Below are 19973 nucleotides of genomic sequence, written 5' to 3'. Positions count from 1 at the left end.
ACCAGAACCGCTCCCTCGTTTCCTCCACCGCGGGACTTACAAGCTTCCTGTCAGTCAGTTAGGTAGAGCATGTAAACAACCAGTCGGACCGAAGCCGACGGCAGGCACGCACTCATTAATAAGTATTTTCGGTGAGATTTATAAACTCACTAATTTATCCGCTTTCGGCACGCCTCAACTCAACTCGAACTGGACGAATCTTTCCGGCTTTAAATTTTAGGCGGCGTGGGCGCGCGCTCAGCTATTTAAAGTGCTTCTGGGAAAGTTCAAATCTTTCAACCGGCGTGGTCAATAATTTTGCCAGTTAATCTGACAGGAGTTCGATTTGTGTGGCTGGCGCGATTCGGCACGATTTGGCAGTTATTGAGGAATGTTGTGGAGGCACCATGCGTCTCCATTGAAATGTTGCCGCTTTGAAGTGGGTTTGATGGGGGCGCGTGGTACTTCAGGAACGTAGACTGAGTGTTTGCTCTGCTTTGATTCAGCTGAACTGGCTGCTAGAAAAGTCATCAAAGCACAAATCTTTTCTGCGTGCTCACCAGGACGAACGAGGCGAAGTGATGAGCAAATATTTGCTTAACCAATCGATGATGACGGTGGTGAGGAGGTCGTCCTGTGAGTGGCTTCCAACCGTCAGCAAGTTAGCTCAGCTTTTACAACTTTGCCCCGATTATAAAAGCTTCCGGGCATCGAGCGAACAAAATCATTTGACTTTTCCGACTGTCCCCAGGCCATTAGCACAGTTTTAGCATCATCGCGCGCACATCCGCAATAAACAAACTAATTAGCGAGGAAATCAATATCAAAACTGCATTTTATGAGTCCCTCTCAGTCATGGACCGTGTGTGACATTTCCATCATTCCGCCGCAGATGTCAAACATTTCAACCCCCATTTGGCCGGAACGATCTAAAAACAACCCCGCGCTCCTCAAAAGTCGTCCATCTAAAACGGATAAATTAATTTCACACCGCGGCCAGCGCAGCCACAGCCAATGAATCAATCGTTAATAATTATATCGCCATCATTTGGCGCGCGGTCAATAATTTCACCCCGAAAATAACCATCCGTCAGGCGGGACGTCAAAATTACTATTTTTTGTTCGCGTTGGAACGCAAAGAATCCAAAAGGTTTTTATAGTTTGCTATAGCTGATTTCCAATGGCGAGTGAAAAGGAAAAAATAAACAGCAGCAAAAGTGTAGGAAATACCGATGGTTTTATAAATAAAATAAATAAAGGAGAGAAAAGCCGCCAGGAAAAAAAAAAGTATGATTAATGTTAGTGCAGCGCGGGGTAAATGGCCATTATGAGATTTGAAGAGATTTCCTCGCCACCCCTTTGCCTCAAATCGCACATTAACATTCGAAGCAAAAGGAAGTCGAAATCGGCCAAGAGTCCGAAAGAATTTGGCTCTGTTCTAGAGGAAAATGATAAAGTACTTCGGATTAGGAGCTGCTGGTTTCGAAGTCAGAGCTAAAATGTAGTGTAATGACCCGTGAAAAGGGGCGCAGACTTGGCCGTTTACGAAATGGTTCTGAAATGAAAGATTTGTTTATTTTTTTCTTGTGATTGGCATTGTTTCTAACCAGGATTTGTCTTAATATTTTTATAGAACAAGTTCGAAAACGTTCTTTCCAAAATTATGTATTATTTTTCATTCAATTTAACTTTTTATTGGGTATATGCTTGATTATTGACCCCAAATCTTTACCTGTGTAATTAAGTGGGCTGGTCATACCAAATGATTTTCTGATTTTCCATCTTCTAATTTCTAAGGGAAAATTTAAAAAAAAATTCTGAATTTGGACGACAATTTCACGTAAGTTAGAAGTATTGGAGTTGTAAATACCAACAAAAAACAAACATAAAATATTTTGCCCTTTTAAAATGTTAGTGTTGGTTTAAAAATTTTGAAAATATTGTTTTCGAAAAGATCGGAAAATTTCACAAATGTTTCATACATTAACATTAAAAATCGGACCATTAGTTGCTGAGATATCGACATTGAAAAATGGTGGGCTGTTTGTATGAGACTTAGAAAACATCAATTTTCCTATTTTGCCTTCCTCACTGAGGTAAGGCTATAATCCTGCTCTAAAAATGAACTTCGTATAAAAACATCGTAGACCCACCTTCATGTATACATATCGACTCAGAATCGAAAACTGAACAAATGTCTGTGTGTATGTGTGTGTGTATGTGTGTGTGTATGTATGTATGTGACCAACAAACTAGCTCATGTTTCTCGGCACTGGCTGAACCGATTTGACCCGAACTTGTTGCATTCGACTTGGTTTAGGGTCCCATAGATCGAGTTTTATACAGATTGAAGTTTCGATAAGTAGTTCAAAAGTTATGTATAAAAATGTGTTTTCACATATATCCGGATCTCACTTAACTGTATGTAAATTATGTCCGGGTCCATCATCCGACCCATCGTTGGTTAGGTTATCAAAAGACCTTTTCAACGAGCCCAAAACATTGAAGATCTGGCAACCCTGTCTCGAGATATGGCCTCTTAAGTGATATTGATATAATTTTTTGAAGCCGGATCTCACTTAAATGTATGTAAACTATGTCCGGATCCACCATCCGACCCATTGTTGGTTAGGTTATCAAAAGACCTTTCTAATGAGTCCAAAACATTGAAGATCTGGCAACCCTGTCTCGAGATATGGCCACTTAGGTGATATTGATGTACTTTTTTGAAGCCGGATCTCACTTAAATGTATGTAAACTATGTCCGGATCCACCATCCGACCTATTGTTGCTTAGGTTATCAAAATACCTTTCCAACGAATCTAAAACATTGAAGATCTGGCAACCCTGTCTCGAGATATGGCCTCTTAAGTGATATTGATGTACTTTTTTGAAGCCGGATCTCACTTAAATGTATGTAAACTATGTCCGGATCCACCATCCGATCTATTGTTGGTTAGGTTATCAAAAGACCTTTCCAACGAGTCTAAAACATTGAAGATCTGGCAACCCTGTCTCCAGATATGGCCACTTAAGTGATATTGATGTACTTTTTTGAAGCCGGATCTAAAAAATAGATGAAACTTGTGTACAGCCATTGTTGTGAGGAAGGCTCCAACCACATAGGTGGATTAAGTTAGTTTTTAAACCTTTGCATTGCAATATCTCAGCAACTAAAGGTCGTATCAACAAAGTCCGATGAAGCAAAATATGAAGAATTTTCTCAGCTTTTCAAAAATATTTTTTTCAAAAGTGAGCAAACATGTGCACTAATTTAAAAAAATGAAAAACTGCGACTTTTTTGAAAAAAAAAATACATAAAAATGGCTATAACTTGAGAACGGTACATTTTATCAAAATTTCACTAAAGTACTTTTTGATTGCAAATTCAATGAAGTTGAAAAAGTTTTGCGACCAAAATTTTGATTTTTTGAAAAAATTAGTATTGATTAAAAAATTCATAACTCGGTCAATGATTTTTTGCACAACTTGGAAATTTCTGAAAAGTTGGCTTTTTATGTCCTCTAAAACATATCAAAAAATAAAAAAAATAAAAATAGTGTTTTTTTTGCAAATCAAGTTTTAGTGATAAAAAGTTGAATAAAAAAATCACCAATTTTTTTTTACCGTGTACCATTTTTTTCCAGTGTAGTCCGTATCCATACCTACAACTTTGCCGAATACACCAAATCGATCAAAAAATTCCTTCAAAAGATACAGATTTTTGAATTTTCACTTATCATTTTTGTATGGACAGCTGCCAAATTTGTATGGAAAATTATATGGACAAACTAATGATGCAAAATGGCTTCTTTGGGCATACCGAAGGCACCAAAAAAGTTTCAGCCGGATTAAAAAATACAAAAATTAAAATTGAAGAAAAAAGACCGATTTCGTAGAGAACTGCTCTTAAGCAATGTGGCAACCGGGCGATACGCATGCCGCGCGACACTTGCGCGTGAGCAAAAATACCCAGCCTTTGAGGTTATGCAAAAATCACCCTTTTTTGGAGCTACAAAAAATTTTTTTCATGGCATAACTTTAAAAGTACTTCACTAAACAGAATAAAATTTAATATGGTCTTAGGGGACCCCAAAACGAACAGAATAAGGCGGATCCGGCCAAAATCGGTTCAATCAGTTCTGAGATAATCGTGTGGAAAAAATCATGTCTACACACATCCCCACAGACATTTGTTCAGAATTTGAGTCTGAGTCGATAGGTATACGTGAAGTTATATCTAGGAGGTGTATTTAAGAAGTTCATTTTTCAAGTGATTTTATAGCCTTGCCTCAGTGAGGTGAGGAAGGCAAAAATCATTCAAATGTCACTAAATAATAACTTATAATTTAACAAATCAATCATCTTAATCTAGAAAGTGTTTGTCAATCAAGATTTTGAATTACAGCTCCAACGGTAAATTCCATCACTCGTTACTCGCAATCATCTTTCGCGCGCAAAGTTTAATTAACCTTGTGCGAATAAACTCGTAATTACACACTAACGAACGCTAATTAAATCACAACCAGAGAGGTAGACTCAGAAAAAGATGGAATCCACTTCCTCACAGCTTGGTGAGTCAACTTCTTCTGCCTGCAAATTCCAGCCCCAGGTTTTCCACCCGATGTGCCAAATTACGTCCGGTCCGGTGCTCCCGGAAACGAGGTAATTATTTGCCCGACACCAATTTAAAGTGAGAAAATAAAAACCCAAACACTTTTCCTGGCCACTCACATCGACAATCGCAATGCTGCTGGTTCGACGCGTTTTTGCAGTCATTTTTGGACGAGTTTATTTGCAAGGATCACAAGGACAGGACACTTTCCACCGACAACCCGACGACGGAACACGCGCGAGAGAAGTGTGTCTTCCGAGAACCGACCTAGATCTTAGACTGACCACAACTGGCCGCGGATTTCCGATCGAGACCTGATCGGGGGCCAGCCAGGCAGATCAGACCAAACCAGACAGGACCGCCCCGCGGCGAGGAGAAACATTCCGCGCACAATTATATTACAACTCACACACAGACACACCTGAAGAGGAAGGTTCGAAACCACCACAGGCATAAAAGTGTCCGAATCGAAGAGCGTGGAAATCGAATCAAAAAGAGTTGTTTTCTTTCGATTTTTCCCTGTGTATTGGCACGAGGAACGAGGAAGTGGCCAGCACACTTAATTTGGCGCGACCAGCAGCCAACAGCACCGAAGTGACACCCCACCGATCGTTGCAGCGTTGAATCGGTGTGAGGGTACAATTATTAGAAATTTGAATATATGCTAATAATATTCGAACAGAGCATCAAGTGGAAATCGCGTGTGACGAGAATGGAATGTTCGACGCTGATTGGGGGACACTGAAGTTGGGATGATTTTTGACAACGCTGATTTTTTTTTGTGAAATTTGAGCCAATATTGTTGGTTTAAACTCTTTTTTTTGCCTTCCTCACTGAGGTAAGGCTATAATCCTGCTCTAAAAATGAACTTCGTATAAAAACATCGTAGACCCACCTTCATGTATACATATCGACTCAGAATCGAAAACTGAACAAATGTCTGTGTGTATGTGTGTGTGTATGTGTGTGTGTATGTGTGTGTGTATGTATGTATGTGACCAACAAACTAGCTCATGTTTCTCGGCACTGGCTGAACCGATTTGACCCGAACTTGTTGCATTCGACTTGGTTTAGGGTCCCATAGATCGAGTTTTATACAGATTGAAGTTTCGATAAGTAGTTCAAAAGTTATGTATAAAAATGTGTTTTCACATATATTTGGATCTCACTTAACTGTATGTAAACTATGTCCGGGTCCATCATCCGACCCATCGTTGGTTAGATTATCAAAAGATCTTTCCAACGAGTCTAAAACATTGAAGATCTGGCAACCCTGTCTCGAGATATGGCCCCTTAAGTGATATTGATGTACTTTTTTGAAGCCGGATCTCACTTAAATGTATGTAAACTATGTCCGGATCCACCATCCGACCTATTGTTGGTTAACTTATCAAAAGAACTTTCCAATGAGTCGAAAACATTGAAGATCTGGCAACCCTGTCTCGAGATATGGCCACTTAAGTGATATTGATGTACTTTTTTGAAGCCGGATCTCACTTAAATGTATGTAAACTATGTCCGGATCCACCATCCGACCTATTGTTGGTTAACTTATCAAAAGAACTTTCCAATGAGTCGAAAACATTGAAGATCTGGCAACCCTGTCTCGAGATATGGCCACTTAAGTGATATTTATGTACTTTTTTGAAGCCGGATCTCACCTAAATGTATGTAAACTATGTCCGGATCCATCATCCGACCCATTGTTGGTTAGGTTACCAAAAGACCTTTCCAACGAGTGCAAAACATCGAAGATCTGGCAACCCTGTCTCGAGACATGGCCACTTAAGTGATATCGATGTACTTTTTGGAAGCCGGATATAAAAAATAGATGAAACTTGTGTACAGCCATTGTTGTGAGGAAGGCTCCAACCACATAGGTGGATTAAGTTAGTTTTTCAATTCATTCCATTCATCGTCGATATAGTTTGTCATATTGAGTTAAATATTTATCATAGAATTTTTTTTCTAACAAAAAACATTATTAAAGAATGCCCACAAAATCCTAAAAAATTTATTGGCTTTTCTAGAGATGTATTTTGGATTTCACAAATGCAACATGTAACGAAAAAATTGATCTTTAAAGATCATCGATAATTTCACTTTTTTTTAAATACCAATAGATAGGATGAAGATCTAATATAATTTTTGAAGAGTGAATACTCTAAAAAACTCACGGAAATGCGTTTGCATATAACCTCTTTTTTGTAATTTAATCTAAATTTTTGTTAACCAAAGGGAAAATTCTGACAATTTTGTCAGTTTTTTATGTTAACTTACACAATTTAATATTCTTCAACAGTAAAAATTTCAACCTTCTTAGATTTTTTTTCCCTGTGTACAGTTGCTTTGCTACACAAAAACTATCAAAACATTCTAGATTAACGATTCGTTAGAAAATATGGATTAGTTTTAGTTTTTAATGGTGACTCATAAATATTTTCTTCAATTTCAGAACTATCCTTTTAATTTTAAATAAATTTTTTATACCTCTCCATTCTGACCAAAGACGTTTTAATGAAAAAGTTGTTGAAACCAGTCCAGTTCTTTTGCAAGAATTTGTTTATAAAATATAAATAAGTTGCAATGATTTTTTTATTTGTCAATCTAACTTTTTGTGGACTTGATTATCAGAATTTTACAAAAAAATAACAATATTTTAAAGCGAGTTAGTTCCATTAAAATTTAAAAAAAATCGCCTTTTGATTTTTCAGGCCGATTTTGAAGGTGGCAAAATAGCATAAACAGTGAAAAATATTTGCTACGGCCTAATTCTAAATAAACAAAGAAAAAATCATGATTTATTGCGTTATTTTAACAATTGATATGTTTGGAATTTGTTTAACGATACAATTGAAAAAGATTCGCATTAATATTTAAAATATATTATTTTACCATCTTGATTGTTGACCACTTTGAATCAGGAAAACCCTGAATTTTAACTTTTTAAAATGTTTGGCTTGATTTTAAAATAAAGAAGTAATTTTAGTTAAAAAAGAAGAAAATTTCAGTGAAGTTAAAAGCAAAAAAAAAAATTAACACTTTTATTTTTATATATTAAAATCGAACCAATAATTTGAAAATTATCTTTTGTTTAAAAATAAGGATCACGGAGAAAAAATCATTTTTCATACATTTTTAAATTCAAGAGGCAGTTTCCCACCGGACCAACAAATTCAAAACAGGAAAATTCATAAATATGTTATAATTGTGGAATTTTTTAATTTTTCAAGACAATATATTTAATTATTTTCCAAAAATCATATTTTTTCCGAAAAAAAATGACTCCCAAACCAGAATTTTCTTTATCCTAAACTCAAATCTACATCATTTATTTTCATTTTCGTGAGCCATTTTTTCTTAAAAGTCCTTATTTTATCCTACAATTTTGCTGAAGACACCAAATTGATCAGACATTTTTTTCAATAGATTTTTTATCTAATATATACAAGCTTATTACGTTGTTTGGAAAAACCAATGATGCAAATTGACTTTTTTTTGACATGGGTAATTCTCCGCCAACTCACACAGCAGTTGCCCCCACTCCTCTTCGATTTGCGTGAAACTTTGTCCTAGGGGGTAACTTTTGTCCCTGATCACGAATCCGAGATCCGTTTTTTGATATCTCGTGATGGAGGGGCGGTACGACCCCTTCCATTTTTGAACATGCGAAAAAAGAGGAGTTTTTCAATAATTTGCATCCTGAAACGGTGATGAGATAGAAATTTGGTGTCGAAGGGACTTTTATGTAAAATTAGACGCCCGATTTGATGGCGCACTCAGAATTCCGAAAAAAACGTATTTTGCATCGAAAAAAACACTTAAAAAGTTTTAAAAATTCTCCCATTTTCCGTTACTTGACTGTAAAATTTTTTGGAACATGTCATTTTATGGGAAATTTAATGTTCTTTTCGAATCTACATTGACCCAGAAGGGTCATTTTTTCATTTAGAACAAATTTTTTCATTTTAAAATTTCGTGTTTTTTCTAACCCTGCAAGGGTTATTTTTTAGAGTGTAACAATGTTGTACAAAGTTGTAGAGCAGACAATAACAAAAAAATTGATATATAGACATGAGGAGTTTGCGTATAAACATCACGAGTTATCGCGATTCTACGAAAAAAAAAGTTTTGGACGGATTCGTGATCAGGGACAAAAGTTACCCCTTAGGACAAAGTTTCACGCAAATCGAAGAGGGGCAACTTTTCCCGATTTCGTATGAGTTGGTAGAGAATTAACCACATAGGAATTGTATGGACATAATTTTATTCATATAAAAGAACACAAAATAAGAAATCAAAAATCAATGCTTAATTGTTGAGAGTTACACAGTAGATAACTGTGTGATTTTGAAGGGTGTGAAATGTTAAGCTATAATATTATCTCTTTTATGATGTAATATTACCTCAATTTAGACTGGAAAAGTGACTTTGTACCGCAAACGATATTTAATCATTTTTTTGTGATAAAATTAAACATTTTTTGAAATAAAAGATGAAATATTACCATGATTTTTTAAACTATGTGCTCTATTACGCAACTATTTTAAGAAGAAAGTTGTGTTTTTTTTTACTTTTTTGGGCTTACTTTTTTCAACAATTTCATTTTAGTTTTATTTTAGTTTTAGTTTTGAGTCAGAGCAATAAAAAGTCCATTTTATTTGATTATGAAATGTTTTTAAGAGCAGAATATTGAATGTAATTGTTTGATTTACTGCTAAATTTGGCATGTTTATTATGTGGATATTATATTTCCAATTCGAAAATCTGCGATCAAAATTAAAATCGATTCCTGTAACAACAGAGCTCGTTCCAATACCATTCGATATTTTACCAAATAAAATAAAATGGATAAGAAAATATAATCCAATGATTTCCAAAAACCATCGAACCATCTCTAATTACGTCCCACAGTCCCAGTCCCAAGAATCCAAATCTGTTCCAAAAAAGCGCGTTCAAAAATAAACATTCATTCATCCCATCACAGTGCTGATCCCAAAAACCCCCTCTTCCAAATTATCGCATCAAATGACCCGCAATGGGTGGTAATTAGGTTTTAAAATTATCCACATTTATAATTCACTATAAAACCACCAACCCACCACCACCTCAACTTCTCGCACCGTCCATCCATCGTCGTCGTACATCATTATTCTTGGCCCGCGTGAAGTAATTAATGACGCTAATTTCGACCCACGCCCAAAACCCCGCCGAAAAGTCTCTGATCACCAAACAAGATCATCGATATTTGACTTCAACTTGGTGCAAAAAGAAAAATAAAAAAAAACCATCATTGAGATTTATGACAATCCTTTGCTCCCGCGAAAATGTCGACCTTCGTCGCTTGAATTGCACTCTCTTCCACAAATTGCACTAGAACCAAAACCTTGGCACTCGCAAATGCAGCTCTCGGTCACTTTCGTGAAATTTTCGGTCATAACGATTTTGACTCTCAATTTCACGGCTCATCGGAAGAGGCAGAGTGTAGGAATGGACTAGAATTATTGGCAGCACTTTTGTCAGGGTTGCGACTGGTGTAAGTGTAAATTAAATTTCAACACTTTTATACAAGATTTATAAAACATGTAAAAAGTTTCATTACTAATAAAAACAAATAAAAAACAAAAATTTGACTCTTACTTCACTCTTCCAAAAAATGCGAAAAATCCGATCGTGGTAGGAAATCACGAGGGAAGTGAGAGTGAATAAATAAACAACGCTTCAGATCGAGGGAACTGAGCCGCCCAGTGCCAATTGAATATTTTATCTTCTCTTAGACATAACCAAGAATAATAAACCTACTAGATGTAGTAGTGGCGGCGGCGGCGGCGGCAGGGTTGTTCTTCACTGATGTTTATTGCCTGTTGGAATGCTAAAAATATATCTTTATAATGATTGATTTATGAGTTTGCAAATCTGATTAAATTGGCATCAATGAAAATTTATTGCGTTTTTCAATAGAATTTCCTTAAGTTGAAAAAAAAACAACACATTTTTGAAAGTTCGAAAAGTAAGGTAGGAATCAGATTAAAAACGAATGTTTCCATCGGAATAAGACATTTTTATGATGATTTTTAAAATATGTTCTGATTAATGCACTTTGCACTTTGATTCGTTTTTCTTATACAAAAATGGCCTTCAAATAAATTATGCCAGATTTTTTCTCCAATTTTCTTCAAAAAAGGCGAAATTACAAAACTTGAAGCTTAACGTCTTATTAAAATTACACACATTTTAAAAGTGGAATTCAAAGCAAGACCATAGCCCATTTCCGGGGAATTCTCAAAGAAATATTGGTCGCGAAATTTTTTTTTTCAAATTACCTTGTAACTTTGTGATTTTGTTTACAGTGTCGGTAACAAAACCAAAACCAATTCCAGTGATGAAAAAATCGTGACTATTTGCTCTGCACGGACTCGGTTTTAAAGGATCAGTTAGGTCAAACTTCAGTATTTTTCGTTTTATGTTGAGTTTATTTTTTAATGTTTATTTTAATTGATTTAATCCCCTAAGACCAACCTCGCCCGTAGGCAGGATTCGTTCCTGCCATAAATCCCTTTTTCACCAATTGTGAATTTTTGAAAAACATTGGAAAGAAGAACCCTCAAATGAAAAATATGGATTGAATGGATTGTACGTGACTTTGTCGATGATTTGAAATAAAAGAAGATTTTTTTAAATATTATAATGCCTTAATACGTATGTAGTAGTTTTTGTTTTGTTCCAAATTATGCTTTGACACACTTTGTTGAGACTAATAGGCTAATGGTTTAATTCTATACAAATAAAAAATGTGAAAACACACAAAAAATCGAAAAAGCACTTACAAAAAACAGCAGCAGGTAAAATATAATGGTTGAATAATGGAATCATAAATTAATGATGAAAAAACTAAGACAAGAGAAGCAAACCTATCCTTAATACAAAAGTTATTCAAAATAACCTCCTTGACACGAAAAAAATAGAAAAATGGATGGTATAGGGATAAATCTGTATAAATTTGATTGACAACAATGATAATTTTTTTCAAAAGTATTGACAGATATCCTTTTGTAGCGCTTTCTAGGAATATATAAATTTAGTTTTTTTTTTCTAAAATATAAATTTAGTATCGGTTTCAATACGATAATTAGGGCTAGTGATTTTTTTCTTTTTTACGGAAGCATCGTAATCCATTTTCCCTTTGCCGTTAAATTTAGACAATGTCGTAAAATGCCACAAAATTTAAGGCAATCAAGTTGCAATTAACTTCGATTTGAATAATTAATTTAAATTCAATTTAAAACAAATGATGTTAATTACAATTTACGAAGTGCAGATAGCAATTATTAGTCAAGGCTTAAAACCCAAAAATAGCATGTCTAACGGCAAATCGTGAAACAGGCCAGGTTTTAATTCTGATTCCGAATATCGTGGTCACGAAGCCGGATTGCTTAAGGGAAGTGAGATATTCACAGTATGAAGGTTGTCGCTCCTGGGTCACCGTGACCGATTTTCATGGTCATATTCGGGTTCAGCGGCCCGAAATTAGTTAAAACTGACACGTCGACAATCTTTATACTGTGATATTGTTGACTTTTATATATAGCCGCCATATTGGTCGCCATCTTGAATATCTCGCTACCCTTAAGGAATCCGGCTTCATGACCGCAATATTCGGACTCAGCGGGGTCGATTTAGTCTAGATCCGTCAAAACCTGGCCTGTTACATGATTTGCCGTTAGACGCAAGAAAATGAGCCCTTTTTCGATATCGTGTCTTGACTACATAAACTTTGGCCCAAATATGCTAATGTGGTAGCACGCAATGTGAAACTTGCGTTTTACATTTGAACATATTTTTATAACAAAAAAATAATAATTAAAGAGCGGTGATCAAAACATCAATGCAGAAAAAGTTGTATATTACTTGACGAAAATTAAAAACAAAGAATTGGACTATTTTGAAAAACATTTTATAATAATTTTTAAGACTATACCTTGTCTTTGGGTTTTTTTCTGGAATTATAAATACTAAATGTTACAAAAAACTGCTGTAAATGCTATTTTTCCCAAACTTTATAGAAATACCCAAGGGTTTCCAGAAGCGTTTATTACTTGCCAGTTTGCCAATTAATTACTCAAATTACTGTTCCAAAATGATTAATTACACAAATTACTTAATTATTTTTCACTACGATAAAAAACATTGAATTTAAATTTAAGAATTCATTTCTACGGTTCTAAACTAAATTATTTATAAATAGCTCATTCGATAGCTCTTTCAAAAATAATGCTGTTTACTTTTTTTTGTACCAATCTGGATATTGTGAATTTCACGTATATTTTTTATTGAAAATAGCTATGGGCGATCAAAAAACTCTGGATATGAACAATAATAATCGTTTCATGGCCAATTTAACCTGTTCATTATTGTGAAATTCATCAAAATAACGTTATGTTTTAAAATGTTTTTCAAACATTGGTTCGACATTACTTTGCATGTTTTTTTTCTCAAGCAAATAAAAAAATGTGTTACTGAAAATACGGATAATGTGGAACGTGAAATTTACATTGGATTTAATTTCTACATCTGAATATTAGTCGATTTTAATTTCACTGAGTTTGATTTTTAGCTTAGCTCTTAATAGAGAGATATTACAGGACTGTAATTTTTTGCAGATGATGAAAAAATATTTAAAAATACATATCTTTATTATAATTGATTTTTAAATGGCCATTACATGAATTTTTTTTCAGTGATTATTAAGTACATTTTGGATTTAAATATTTGATCCACATAAACTTCAAATAATTTTGACTGCCTATTAGAAGGAAATGCTTAAAAAAATTAATCAATTCTAACGTAGTCCTTGCTAAAAAAAACATATTTTAATAATTACTTAATAAAAATGAATAGATTTTGGATTCACAAAACATTTTTCACTGAGTAATATATCATGGCCTTTTGTTGTTTATCAGCTTTGATAAACAACATGATAAAAATAAATTTTAGGAGAGTTTTATAAGAGAACTATGGTAAATAAGGCCTTCTACACACAGAATATTTTTTTTTTAATCTCTGTGTTTCACTCTAATTTGAAATAAATAAAATACTGTTATAATAGATGATATCTAAATAGTTTCGTTGATGAAGTACAATTCAAAAAAAATCAATTACTTTAATTACTCAAAAATTACTTCAATTACCAAATAATTACTTTAAATTACTCTAATTACCATGAATTACTAAGTAATCAAAGAAATACTTAATTACCAGCTAAAAATCAAAGTAATTATTAATTACTTGCCAGTTTAAGGCCTTGCTGGAAACCCTTGGAAATACCCCTATTTTGTTTTGCTGACAACCGTGAAGCAAAAATAATATCTCACTTATTTTACTGATGCTTATTTTGATTGTATGTCGTTAAGGGTCTGCTGCGTTTGGCAAATATGTTTAACAAATTATTTTGATTTTTAAATTTCAAATATCTGAGTAAAATGAAGATATTCAGCTGATAGTTTTTTTTGTTTCATTTAATTGCACTTACTAATGTTTTGGTACCGGAGGTAAACTTTTTTTATTGATAATTCTAACAGTAGTTAATTTTTTTTTCAAAAAAATATTTTTGCCTTTATTTTCCTACCAGAATATTTCAGAGTGCCGTTAAATGGTCGTGAAATTCCAATGTTTTGTCATGTAATGTCGCGAAATTTAAATTTTCATGCCGTAAAAATTCATTAGCCCTAACGATAATATTCCCTAACCCTTCTCTGGTTATCGTAAAAATTAAAGACCGCTTTCTTGTAACCCAATGCAAACATGGTAAATCGTGAAAACACATTATTTCAAAAATGATAAGCTTGAAAAATCTATGTAACCTTGTAGTTGTTGCGTTAGTTTAAAAATAAACGTCTCACGACAACCAAAAAAAAATCTTTTAAAAATCGATAAAAATAGAAAATCTCTGATTTTCTGATACTCGCTAAAATTCTACTGTATTTGACAAAGATTTTGGTTTTCGTTCAACGGGACCGTGGTGTAGGGGTAAGCGTGATTGCCTCTCACCCAGTCGGCCTGGGTTCGATCCCAGAAGGTCCCGGTGGCAAATTCTGAGACGAGATTTGTCTGATCACGCCTTCCGTCGGATGGGGAAGTAAATGTTGGCCCCGGTCTAACCTAGAGGTTAGGTCGATAGCTCAGTCCAGGTGTAGGAGTCGTCTCCCTGGATCCTGCCTCGGTGGAGTCTCTGGTAGGCAGTTGGACTCACAATCCAAAAGTCGTCAGTTCGAATCCCGAGGTGGATGGAAGCTTAGGTGTAAAAAGAGGTTTGCAATTGCCTCAACAATCAAGCCTTCGGACATCAAGTTTCGAGTAGGAATCCCGTAATCGGGAACGCCAAGGCAATGCTGTAGAGCGAATAATTTGATTTGATTTTTGGTTTTCGTTCGCCAAAATAAAAAAAATATTAATAAATTGGAAACTGAATTTGGACTTTCTGTATGACCAGCTAAAAAGTCTGCTGGAACAGACTGCTGTCTCCGGAAAACAACTATCAGTTAACTAAACGTCGAATTCAGTTTATTTTTCTAAAGCCTGACAAAAAAGTGTGTTTTTGTTTCACATGTTCTAGTTAACTTTATTGCAATCGTCTTTCATTTAAGGTTTTTTTTGTAAACTTGATGATTCTTTAAAATAGCTTACATATCTATTTTTAACTGCGGACAAAAAACTTTTACTTTTCATTCTTTGAAATGAGAACAATTTACTGGTAATCAAATGCAAACCATTTTGTGTTAGATTTTCTTTTTAGATTTTTTCAGAACTGAATTTCGATTTAATTAAAGAAAATGCATATTTTCGTCGAACGTGGTGGTCAAATATTCGAAGAGTTATTTTATTTTTAATGTTTAAAAATATTTCACGTCTCATGCCGTATCAAATTACCACAACTAATAAGCTGAATTTAATTGACTTTGAATGATTTATTCTTGCAATCATCCGTCAATCGACCACCATCATAGAATATTTTCACTAATCATCGAAAATTGCACACATTTCAATCACTTCGCTCCAACTCAACCGGATCGAAATTCAAATCGCGATCAGGTGACACACACAGCCCGTATGACGACCATGATCGTGATCTTGCGAAATTATTCGCCTCCCCAAGCAGAACAATCACCATCTTTTTGGCAAACGAAATTCCACCTTAAAAATAGCGCCAACTCTAAGGTGTCACCCCCGGGAGGGACGAAATTTGGCGGTAAATAGCTCAATCGAAGATTTATCGCGAAACTAACGCTGGGGTCCTCATTAAAGGGGATTATTTTCCGTCTGTCTGAGCGCAAAGCTTCACTTTCCAAGTTGAATAATTAATTTAAACAGATTGTGGGTTCCTCGCCCCCCTTCAGGATGATTGATTGTCGGGTTTTTCTTTTTGCCGTCGCGGTTTTCTGCTCAACTCTCGCACAAGTTTTTTTTTGAATTACTATTGAAATTTTTCACTTTTTCCCTTTCCCTCTTGGGGAGATGCTGCGGCACACAGGTATTTTATTTATTGCACTTGGTGGGGCTTCTCAGCTTTTCATTTACTGCTGTTCAACCACAACGTTCAGTTCTGTTTCTGACTGTTTTTCTTTTGTGAGCAAAAGTTTTTCCTTCCAGTCCCAATTTTCACTTAAAATAATCAGTACGTGGAACACAATACACAACACACAAAAAGCGATTTAAAACTTGAAAAGAAGAACAATTACCATTTTGATTGATTGGCTTTGGCACGCGGCTTCGGGAACAATGAACCAGGCTTAATCCTTTTTTCCTCTCTTCCAGCAAGGACCTCCCACACTCTAAAGCACCACCCACAATTCGCGCGACTAAAACTGCGTTGCGCGTTGCGACGGGCGTGATGGGTTAATTAACCGCGAGACGTTCAATAACTAACTAAAGAGAAAATATCATTCAACATCATTTATATTTAAAAACTCCTCCACACAATGTGAGTGATGGGTCAAGAGAGGAGGGAGGGGATGGAGGGGGAGGAAGGTTCCTTTCAGCAGCTTCACCAACTGCGTCAAGCCAAAAATGAGAGTGAAATCTCCCCCGCGGAGAGCCAGCCGCCGTTTTCGCGGTGTTGCACTTTTTGGCTCAAGTTTGTGTGCGTGTGTGTGTGTGTGTGTGTGTGCGGGGGAGGAGGGTTTGTCCAATTTGAGTGGAAAATCGCGGTGCGAAAAGCGTAAAAAAGCTAGAAAACGTGTGTATTTTTGAAGTCGAACGAGCGGCCACTTTGTGGAGAGAGGAAAATTCAGTGGCAGCGCACCGATAACGGGTATTCAGTTTGGTGGTAAGGGGAAGGATCTGGTCAGAAGGTAGGGTAGAGTTGGATGTTTACAATTAAGAATAAAATTTGAAAGGTAGTTAAGGTTGAACTATTGTTTTTGGCATAATTCATCTTGTTTCTATGTTATTTCACTTTACAAAATTATTATTGAGTTAACTAGTGGATAGGTACGGGAAATTTCATAGAATAATCATTTTGCAAACTGTTGGTTCACTGAATGGTGCAAAAAGGAAAAAAAATTAAAAAAAAAAAATCATTTCACTTATTTGGGTACTTGTTATCTTGAGCTGAGATATTGACCTTTGATTTATTACAAGTGAAAAGAAAGTGTGCTGGTAATAATAAATACGAATTGATCAGAAAAAAATAAAATAACCTATGGAATACCTTATTTGAGACATTATTGAATTAATTTTCGGTAGTTTAACATTCTATAGGTGCATGAGTTCAGTTCATTGAATAATTTGAAAAGATGGATTTTGTTAATTTCTACAAAACTTTACACATTTGAAGTCAATTTCAGTTATTTTTGTTTAGTGCTTGAACATTTTACAAAAAACTAATTTGATTTTTACTGATTTTTTTTCTCAAAAACAAAAACAATATTATATAATTAGTGAATTTGAATGATTTTGCGGGAAGCATGGAATTCGTGAAATTTGAAATTCTACATATTAAAAAAAAGCTTAGTTTTTAACTATATAACATAAACTATTCGAACGCTTAAAAATATTCATCTGAAGAATTTTAAGGAAAATATTTAATTTAAATAATGTTACATGTTCCAAAATTTACAAAGAAAAAAAAAAATAACATGCTGAGTCATCAATTTATCAAAAAAAAGTGGATCGTAAAATGAATCCCTTCAAAACAATTCAAATTTCAATAATCATGCATTTTGTTTTATGTACGTGTTTAATTTCTATGATTGTTCTATAGTTTTTCCATGAATGAAATTTTTTAGCGTAAAAAAAATACTAAGCCTTATGATTTTTTTGCGATTCAGTGAAAACCCTGAAAAAACACATAAAAATATTACAAATTATTGGCCAAGATCAAACTTCATTTGCTGTGCATATCAAATTTAATTTAATAATATCACTCTATTTTTTCCTTTAGTAGTTTAAAAGGTCAAAATATGTCGCTAAAAATATGAGAAAACGAATTATCGTTGATTTAAATAAATATAAAATTAATTTACGTTCTGTAATTTTAACACTAGATTTTCTAGTTTATTTTAAAATTTTTTTTTTGAAAAAAATAGTTATATAAGCCATATGACTTTTCTAATGATTTTTGTATTTTTTTTGGAGAGACATACCTTCCTGCATTTTTCGTCAGTCTTTTTGAAACATCTTAGGCTATTTCCTCAAAAATTTTGCACGAAAAAAATCGTGACATACCCTTAAAATTTGAATTTTAAACTTAAAAATGAAAAACTCTCATAGAAGTGGCATGTATTTTTATTTCAGTGTATTTTTTTCAGAAATCCCGTCCAATTTCCTACAAGTTTGTCTTTGACCACTTTTTGATACGATGCAACGGCTTCGAGATACAGTCATTTTTAAATTGCAAAATACAAAAATATTTAAATAACTTACGCCCTTCTCAAATGTTATTTTCGAGTACAATTGGCTCCATACATACAAAAATGGCTTATATAGGCCTAGGATAACATATCTACAAAGTTTCATTGAAATCGGAGAGGGTCGGGTACAAAAGTACCAGAAAGATTCCTGATTTGAGCTGGAATTGCTCTATAATAAAGCAGGAGCTTGATTGGACCTAATGTTTTATAAGATTATATCAGCTCCTATAAGAAAAAAATCATAATTCTACCTCATTTAAGTTAGCTTCGGACAATGCAATCATGTAAAATATGTTTCGTATCTTTTTTTAAGGTAAGATTTGAGCTAAACCCAAATTAGTCAAATTTTGATTCACAGAAAAAAAAAGTTGAATTTTGGAATGTTGCAAATTTGGTAGGTTGAATATTACCTCTTTATTTGTGTAATATTACATAAAAAATGTGTAAAAATGTGAACCCAATAAATATTCATCAAAAACTGATGAAAATTCATCATTTTCTGGGGTAAAATTTATCATTTATTTTGTCACAAAATCTGTCACCATTTCCTGATGAATATTACTATCATTTTTTTCTGTGTTGTTACATTTCCGCCATTACTTGGGTTACATATTTCCAGATATTTTTGTTTAGAGCAAGTTTTACGCTATATTTCAGGTCAACTACCCAAAATAGGAGAAAAAATGTTTGCGAGATTTTTGGATCAAGGTGTTCACAGCATCAATAATTGTCTGTTCAGGGCCTTGATTGATAAATTGTTTTCAACATTTCAAAATGAGTGTTTATAAAATTGGAGCTTTTTAAGTTGAGAAAAAAATATAAAAATTAACATAAATTAACAAAACTTTATTTTTATTTTTGAAGGCTCAAGCATCTTTTGAATGAAATAAATTAAACATCCGAATTGACTGATCTTTTTCATATAGAAATAAATTTCAGTATAAACCTAAAAAAAGCATCTTTTAGTAAACCATTTGAATAATTCCATAAAATCTGCATTTTTGTTAGTATTCTCTTTAAATTATTCAGGACAAATTAGTAAGAAAATTTATATGTTTTATTTTATCAAAAAATAAAATCATTTTTAATCGAACCAATCATTATTTCTAAGACTATTGGGAGAGAGGGAATAATCAAGTAAAATTTTCAAAATAACATTAAACAAATTAATTCAAAATTTGTTTCAAAAGCCTTTATTTAATTTTAAATGCATAAATAAACGTTATGCAATGTATTCTAAATAGTTTACAATCGTTGTTATTAGCTTTTTATGTGAAAATAGTATTTTCCAGTGATAATAATTTTTTTGAACCCTGAATTTTTGAGAAATTTTGGTGGGGGTGGAGGGTTGGAGTAGTTACAAAGCCTCTGAAAAAAATGGGTTTATTTTTAAGGTATTTTAAAGTTTTTGATTAAATAAAATTAAAAAAAAACTAATAATTTGAAGTGAAATACTTCCAGATTAAACAATG

At 33.9% G+C, this 19973-nt stretch overlaps 1 protein-coding gene across 2 annotated transcripts in view; it reads right to left on the bottom strand.

Moving 5' to 3' along the window:
- Nucleotides 1-16528, bottom strand: part of LOC6036347 (troponin C) — a 29813-nt gene extending 13285 nt beyond the window's left edge. The window contains exon 1 of one of the 2 annotated variants that reach the window (XM_038256787.1): nt 16330-16528. In XM_038256787.1, the coding sequence (XP_038112715.1) occupies nt 16330-16332 (3 nt within the window). In that variant the 5' untranslated portion in view covers nt 16333-16528. Of the gene's footprint in view, nt 1-4713; nt 4909-16329 lie in introns of those variants that run through there. The other variant, XM_038256786.1, reaches the window with a different exon arrangement.
- Between the last annotated feature and the right edge of the window lie 3445 nt (nt 16529-19973).

Source organism: Culex quinquefasciatus, chromosome 2 (genome assembly GCF_015732765.1).
Source record: "Culex quinquefasciatus strain JHB chromosome 2, VPISU_Cqui_1.0_pri_paternal, whole genome shotgun sequence".
Classification (NCBI taxonomy): Eukaryota; Metazoa; Arthropoda; class Insecta; order Diptera; family Culicidae; genus Culex; species Culex quinquefasciatus.
The sequence above is the reverse complement of the archived record's forward strand: the minus strand, read 5'-3'. Positions and strand labels throughout refer to the sequence as shown.